Source organism: Myotis daubentonii, chromosome 5 (assembly GCF_963259705.1).
Source record: "Myotis daubentonii chromosome 5, mMyoDau2.1, whole genome shotgun sequence".
NCBI lineage: Eukaryota > Metazoa > Chordata > Mammalia > Chiroptera > Vespertilionidae > Myotis > Myotis daubentonii.
The window spans coordinates 69,343,657-69,351,807 of record NC_081844.1 but is presented as its reverse complement, the minus strand read 5'-3'; the positions used below and the strand labels follow the sequence as shown (position 1 = coordinate 69,351,807).

Below are 8,151 nucleotides of genomic sequence, written 5' to 3'. Positions count from 1 at the left end.
CTAAAACAGCTCAGTTTATTACTAAGTATAGTGTTTATGGTATTTTATAGCTTTTAATAAACCCAGATTCTGGGTCTCATAAAAAAACACATCTGATAATGACATTAATGACACTGTAAACCTGTAGTTGGGGAAAAAAATGATACAAAATGGCATATATCTGCTAACTTTTTTCTTTAAATAAAATCTTGCTAATGTGAATATATCTTGGAACAGAAAAAGTCCCCTCAAAAATTAGTTTGTGTATTTTGTATTAATAAAGTAAGTTTAAATGTTATATCTGAGCTTTTTTTTAAAATTAATCTTTATTGTTGAAAGTATTATAGATGTCTCTCTTTTTTTTCTTCATTGGTCCCCTCCTCCCCCATCTCTTCCCCTCCCCAGGCCTTCACCATACTATGGTCTGTGTCCATGAGTTATGCATATCTACACTAATAAAAGAGAAACATGGTAATTGGCGTACGACCGCTACCCTTCCCATTGGCTAATCCCCGTCACTCACAGAGTAGGGCCGAGATATGTAAATTAACTGGCAGCCAAGATGGCGGCCGGCAGCCAGGCAGCTAATGCGAACAGGGAGGCTTGCTTGCTTCAGTGACGGAGAACTCCAGCGTTCCCCGCCTGACTTGCCGGCGTCTCAGCTGCAACTCTAAGCAACTATGTTGCGAATATAGAAGCTAAAAAAAAAACCAGAAACCTGCTTTACTCAGCGGGGCTTCAGCCAGCTGGACCACAACATTGTATCAAATACAGACGGTAAACAAAGGCCAGAAACCTGTTTTCAGCAGCCGAGGCCTCAGAGCTAAAGCTGGCCCAGAATAAAAAGAAGAAAAAAAGGAGCAGTTGGGAGCTTCAGTCCCAGCCTGAAAACAGCCCTCAGCCCCTCAGCCAGACTGGCCAGTCACCCGAGTGGGGACCCCCACCCTGAAGGGTGTGTGACCAGCTGAAAACAGCCATCATCCCCTCATCCAGGCTGGCCAGGCACCCCAGTGGGGACCCCCACCCTGAAGGGTGTGTGACCAGCTGCAAACAGCCATCATCCCCTCATCCAGGCTGGCCAGGCACCCCAGTGGGGACCCCCACCCTGAAGGGTGTGTGACCAGCTGCAAACAGCCATCATCCCCTCACCCAGATTGGCCAGGCACCCCAGTGGGGACACCCACCCTGAAGGGTGTGTGACCAGCTGCAAACAGCCATCATCCCCTCATCCAGGCTGGCCAGGCACCCCAGTGGGGACCCCCACCCTGATCCAGGACACCCTTCAGGGCAAACCAGCCAGCCCCAGCCGTGCACCAGGCCTCTATTCTATATAGTAAAAGGGTAATATGCCTCCCAGCACTGGGATCAGCGGAGCCGCGAGGCCTCCCGGCACTGGGATCAGCGTGACGGGGCAGCGCCCAAACCCCCTGATCGCCCTGCAGCTCTGTGTGTGACAGGGTGCAGCGCCCTAACCCCCTGATCGCCCTGCAGCTCTGTGTGTGACAGGGTGCAGCGCCCTAACCCCCTGATCGGCCCTGCTCTGTGTGTGACAGGGGGCGGGGCCCCAACCCCCTCGCCCCCCACGGGGCCTGCTCTGTGTGTGACAGGGTAGAGCCATAACCTCCCCATTGGCCCTGCCCTGAGTATGAGAGTGGCGGCGCCCCAACCACCTGATCGGCCCTGCTCTGTGGGTGTTAGAGGGCGGCGCCCCAACCCCCCCCCCCCAACGGGCCCTGCTCTGTGTGTGATGGGGTACAGTCATAACCTCCCCATTGGCCCTGCCCTGAGTGTGACAGTGGCGGCGCCCCAACCCCCTGATCCGCCCTGCCCTGAGTGTGATGGGGCGGTGCCCCAACTCCCCTATTGGCCCTACTCTGTGAGTGACAGGGGGGAGCTCCCCAACCCCCTGATCAGCCCTGCTTTGCGTGACGGGGGGTGGCGCCACAACCTCCCCATCGACCCTGCCTTGAGTGTGACGGGGTGGTGCCCCAACCCCCCAATTGGCCCTACCCTGAGCGTGACTGAAGGTGGCATCGCAACCTCCCAATCTGCCCTGCTCTGTGCATGACAGGGGGCAGCACCCCAACTCCCCAATCGGCCCTGCTCTGAGCCCAACCAGGGCTGCACCTAGGGATTGGGCCTGCCCTCTGCCACCCGGGAGCAGGCCTAAGCCAGCAGGTCGTTATCTCCCGAGGGGTCCCAGACTGCGAGAGGGCACAGGCCGGTCTGAGGGACCCCCCCCCCTTCCCCCAAGTGCACAAATTTTTGTGCACCGGGCCTCTAGTCCTATATAATAAAGAGGTAGTATGCAAATTGACAATCATGCCATCGCACAAGATGGCCGCCCCCATGTGATCACAAGATGGCTGGCGGAGAGGGCAGTTGTGGATGATCAGGCCAGCAGGAAAGGGCAGTTGGGGGAGACCAAGCCTACAGGGGAGGGCAGTTGGGGGAGACCAGGCCGGAAGGGCAGTTGGGGGCGACTGGACCTGCAGGGGAGAGAAGTTGGGGGTGATTGGGCTGGCAGGGGAGCAGTTATTCGTTGATCAGGCTGCTAGTGGAGTGGTTAGGGGGTGATCAGGCTGGCAGGCAGAAGTGATTAGAGGCAATTACGCAGGCGAGCGGTTGGGAGCCAGCAGTCCTGGATTGTGAGAGGGATTGGGTCTAAACTGGCAGTTGGACATCCCCCAAGGGGTCCTATATTGGAGAGGGTGCAGGCTGGGCTGAAGGACACCCCCCCCCCAGTGCACGAATTTCGTGCACTGGGTCTCTAGTATGCATATAAATTCTTAAGTTAATCTCCTCCTGCCGCCCCCTCCCCTTTCCTCTGAGAATCCTCAGTTTGTTACATGCTTATGGCCATGTTACCCTCCACATGTGGACTGTTAGACTTTATTTAGCTTGGATACTAAGCTACTCCCAACTGTAACATGGAAAGGAAGCTCCAGATACAGGCCTGCTCCTGGAACCCCAGCTACACCTTTTCCAGGACTGGCTTCTCCCAGTAAACTTTGGTTCTATTAATTGTTTTTGTCCACAACTTCATTCTTCAATTTCGTAAGACATTGAACTGGACTCGAACACCCACATTTTTTGTTTCAGCGGAGAAAGAAAAGAGGGACATCTGTAATACTCTCAAAAAATTTTTTTTCAATGACTCCATTTATTTTTTATGTTTTTATTGATTGTAGAGAGGAAGGGAGAGGGAGAAACATCAATGTGAGAGAGAAACATTGAACAGCTGCATAGGATCAAGCCCACAACCCAGGCTTGTGCCCTGATTGGGAATTTAACTGGTGTCCTTTTGATGCATGGGATGATGCTCAACTAACTGAGCCACACTAGCCAGTCTCATTTTTTAAAAATATATTTTTTTTATTGATTTCAGAGAGGAAGGGAGAGAAACAAACATCAATGATGAGAGAATCATTGATTGGCTGTCTCCTGCACACACCCTCATGGGGATCGAGCTCACAACCCTGGCATATGCTCTAACCAGGAATTGAACTGTGACCTGGTTAATAGGTTCAAACTCAATCACTGAGCAATGCTGGTCTGGCCAGGTCCTCATTCTTGAAAAGGTAAACTTCTTTCCTACAGGATAAAGACTTATTATCATAGCGTACAATATCCTTCATGATGTAGCTCAACTTCAGCTGTACATCATATTTGCCCTAGGCACCACAGGCATACAAGTAACTTCTGATTCCTCAAATAAAGTATGTTTTTTGATAATTTTGTGCTGTTGCACCTGTTAGTATTTTTTTCTTTGTAGAGTTAAATAACGTGCCTAAGGCCCTAATGCTAGTAAGTTAGGCAAGCCTGGGACTACAAATCTCTTTGACCCCCAAAGCCTGTTATGCTCTAGCGAGTCTAGCCACTAGGTACGCTCATTTCTTCCCAGGAAATGTAAAGAATGTGGTAACAATCTCTTGCTCCTGGCCTCAACTATTTACTTTTACTCTGGTATTTTAAGTGTTGTTGTTTTTTAAAATAGAAAAATCATTCTCACACCCTCGTTATACAGACAGAAAGCATGGGTAATTATATGGCCCTAGGAGATTCAGGAGATTCTGGGATAAATCTAAGTGGTGGGCCCAAGAGGATGATGGCTGCACAGGCAACTGAGGGGGAGGGTCAAAGCCACGTGCCACTGGGGGCGGGTTTCTGTGGGAGCCCAATAGCCAATCCCCATTGTGCTCGCGCACTGGCCCACGGGAGGCCCCTCCCCAGCCTGCGGTGTCCCTGACAACGGCGATGTCCACCAGGAGCCCCAGTGAACTTGTGAAGATGTGACTCCCTAATGTAGAAAGACCAGAGTCAAAGCAGTACTGTACATTCCAGGTTCTCAGTATTGCTCTTGAAAATGGACTTCACGGTCCCTATAGCAATAGCAGCAGGAGCTATAGCCACACTTGCTGCTATGGCTGTTATAGCATTGATAGTAGTAAAAAGCATAAATTCTTTTAAGAAGTGGACAAATAATGACAATACGAGCACTGGAAAATTTGGTGAAACCGTCAGTTTCAAGATTGAAACAAGTAGGAAACAGGATAAAGAATCGATCGAGAAGGAACAGAAAATATCCGAAGAATTAGTAGAAGAGGAACAGAGAACATCCCAAGAATTGGGTGAGAAGAAACAGGAAACATCTGATGAGGTGGATGAGAAGGGCCAGGAATCATATGAAGAATTGGGCAAGAAGGAGCAGGAACCCCATGAAGAACTGAACCAGAAGGCACAGGACAGCCAAGCTCCGTAAGTGTGAACTATGACTTGGTTAATTTCAGAAGGACAGACAGCAGATGCTGATCACGGGAGAGGGACACAGGGCTGGGCCACACCAGGCTGCTATCCTGCCCCCTCCAGGGCAGATGCTGGAGGGAAGCCCTCGCTTGCCGGGTGTAGTGGTGGCGGACACACCGGTTTTTGGCAAGGGTTAGTGGGGGGACTGCATCTTTAGAATGGGGCGAAGGAAGTTACATTGGAGGGAAGGTTGTCAGTGTGCTGGTTTCTTGACGGTTTGGTTTGGGGTATTTCAAGCCCTGGTAAGAAGAAAGAAAACACACACACACACACACACACACACACACACACACACACACACACACACACACACACACACCAAGATCTATCTGTTGAATCGGCTTTCACACAGGCATTGAAGTGAAAAGGCCACTTTCCCCCTGTCGGCGGCGCCCTTGGGAGAGGCGGCCGCGCTGCACAATAGGCGCGACCTCACAGAGCCGAGCGCGGCGGGCGGCACGTGGGCCCCTCGGGACGGCGAGGCGGTGGGTGGGTGCTGGGCTGCGGTTGGCCCCTGAAAGGCTGGGAGCCCCTCTCGGTGGCATCCCGCCGCTGTGCCAGGCCCCGGTGGCCAACCACAGCCCAGGGCCGCCTCCGAAGCCGCGGGGCGGGGGCGCCGCTCCCGAGCCAGCCGCAGTGCTCCCGGCCGCCGCGCGAGGGCGAGGGAGCCACCGCCGTTTCCTGCCTCCTCCCAGATCCTCCGGCTCCGCCTTCCCAGTCCTCCCATCCCCCGCGCCGGCTGGCTCAGCCTCCTCCATTTTCCAGATCTTTCTCGAACCCGCAGCTCCACGAGCGGTCGTTGCCCGAGCGCTGACGGAAGCGGCCGAAGCAGCGGCTCGCGCGTCTCCCGGGAGGCCGAGCGCGCAGGCTCAGAGCTCGGTAACTGCCGGTTGGAGACGCCGACCCGCAGCGGAGAAATCCCAGCGGCGGAGGCGGCGGAGGCGGCGGTGCGGCGACCTCTCCCTCTCCGCGGTTGCCCGACGCGCTGCCCCCGATTTAAAGCGTAGCGACTTCGGGTCACCTCTCCTTTGCTTCTCGTAGGAGTCGCAACCCCAGGAGCCACAGCCCAGCAGAGGACGCGGCCCCCACCCAGGAGCTTTCGGCACCAGCATCCCGACGACGCGGCGGCGGGATGTCTGTGGTTGGCATTGACCTCGGCTTTCTCAACTGCTACATCGCGGTCGCGAGGAGCGGCGGCATCGAGACCATCGCCAATGAGTACAGCGACAGGTGTACCCCGTAAGTGACACGTCCGGTCCTCATCGCGGCCCTGGCGGTAGGTCCCGCCGGGTGACTCCTCGGGAGGCGCGCCGACCCCCGGGGTGACAGGTGCAGCTCGGCGAGCCAGGTGGGCGTCGGGCTGCGCGCTCCGCCCAGCACCGGGACTTCACTTGCAGTTTGCGCATCGCTACTTTCCGTTCCCTACCGGCCCTGCTTTAAAGTCTGTGGCAAGGGGTTGGGGTGGGACCCCCTCGACGCCCTGAACATTACAGAAAGGTCTCCCATTACTTCTTTCTAGTGGGGCTTGCGGGAAATTCTCGGCCGCAGGAGCCGCCGCCCGCCCCCCCCGCCTCCCCGCCAGCTGAGTGAAGAATTCTGCATTCATTCTGCCCTTCCTGCTTTCCCCGTCTCTCTCTGCGTGACAGCTTTCTCACAGGAAAGTAAGAAATGAGAGCTTAGACGGCACACATGAGAAGATGAGTTATAGGGTCATCTGGCCCAGAAATCTTTTTTCCCCATTTTCTTTCTTTCGTTTTTCTTTTCTATTTTTTTTTTTTTTTTTTTGGAGCCAGTTGAAGTGTGCAGGGTTTCCCCCCAGTGTCCTTGAGAATTCCAGATAATGGCCCGGTTTCCAGCGGCGTGTGTATTAACACATATTAATAGGAGAGAATTGGGGATGGGAGTCGTTGGCCTCTTGTATGGGTAGTGTACGTCCTTTAATGGGAAATGGTGGAGTTAGACTCTATCCAAAGCGTGTTTCTGCAGAATGAATTGTTGGGAGAGTCAGAGGCGGCTGTCCTGTATAAACATGCTTGAAGAGTGACTGCGTTGTGAACACTTGATGAAAGACTTAAAAGAAGTGGCATTATGTCATGGAAACATGTTCCATTGTTTCTCTGGTCTGGGAAGTTTGTTGGTGAAAAACATAATAGTAATTAGGGCAGAGATATGAAAAAATGGCTTCGTGTTGTAGGTTCCTGTTACCGGTAATTTTATGAGGAAACCAAGTTTCCATGTCTTACCTTCTATGGACAAGTAACTAAACATGTTAATTTGGCCTTTCCGAATGATCCAAAATATAATAAATATAAGACTAATCTTAACCAACATCAGTGTTAAGCTAAGCCTTTAAATAATTAAATTACTGCAATTCTATGAGTAATTTTTAAATATGTCAAGATGTCTAAGAGTAGCTTACTTGAAGCAGTCTGCTTTGGTTTCTTTGAAGAATATTCTAGAAGGTTTTATATAACCTTTTCCAGATATGCACTATATTTCTATTGAAATTTTGGGTCTTTATATACTCAAATATGAGCTTAGGTCAGTTAATCTTCATTGTACTGTTAGAACTCTTCTTTTTACATTTAAAATTGTTTTCCATGTTCCAGTTGTCAAGCTAACATGACACAGATATTTCTAAGATATAAATATATTATGAAAGGATTCTATGGAAAAGAGGAAAGAAATGCTCAATTCAGTTGGTTCAGCATACATATAATTTGCACATTTGTTACATACTTGATTATGTATAAATGAGAGAATACTGTGTGTAAACCAAGGACAGTTCAATGAAACAAATAATTGCTTAATTTGGGCCTACAATTAAAGGACGGAGGCCAGGTAATTTAACATATTAAATCTTTAGACCTCACCTTTGTAAAGTTGGGAGTGCTTGTACTAGCCTCTCATGTCGTGCATAAATTGAAGAGGGAGAAAGAAATTAACAGGCATAAATTGAAATTAGCTTAATTTTTCTGAAAATTTTCTTAAAATAATAATTATACAAGAAGTACATGCTCATTGTAGAAATATAGGCACATTAAAAGATGAAAATAATAATTGTAATTATTCCACCCAGAAATAAAACTTGCATGGTTTTCCCTGCGTGTGGTTTAACAATAGATTATACTTTATATTCTGTTTGGTAACCTCATTCTATCTAAAACATATCTTTATACTAATTTTAGCATTTTTATCATTTCCTTAATTTAATCTATCCCTTATTGGACATTCAGATTGTTTATATATATATTTATAAACAATGTGGCAATAACTATCTTTGTAACTAAAATTTTTTTAAGTAGCTAATCTTTACTGGAATTTTTATGTGGCAGATACGAAGCTAAGATCCTTCTGTTTTAGAGA

At 50.0% G+C, this 8,151-nt stretch overlaps 1 protein-coding gene across 4 annotated transcripts in view; it reads left to right on the top strand.

Annotated features, from left to right (window-relative positions):
* The first annotated feature begins 5,518 nt into the window (after positions 1-5,518).
* The window catches only part of HSPA4L (heat shock protein family A (Hsp70) member 4 like), a 56,777-nt gene continuing 54,144 nt past the window's right edge, over positions 5,519-8,151 (top strand). For 2 of the 4 annotated variants that reach the window (XM_059698079.1, XM_059698077.1), the window contains exon 1: positions 5,536-6,024. In XM_059698079.1, coding sequence (XP_059554062.1) covers positions 5,918-6,024 — 107 coding nt within the window. In that variant the 5' untranslated portion in view covers positions 5,536-5,917. Of the gene's footprint in view, positions 6,025-8,151 lie in introns of all 4 variants that reach the window. The other 2 variants (XM_059698078.1, XM_059698080.1) reach the window with 2 other exon arrangements.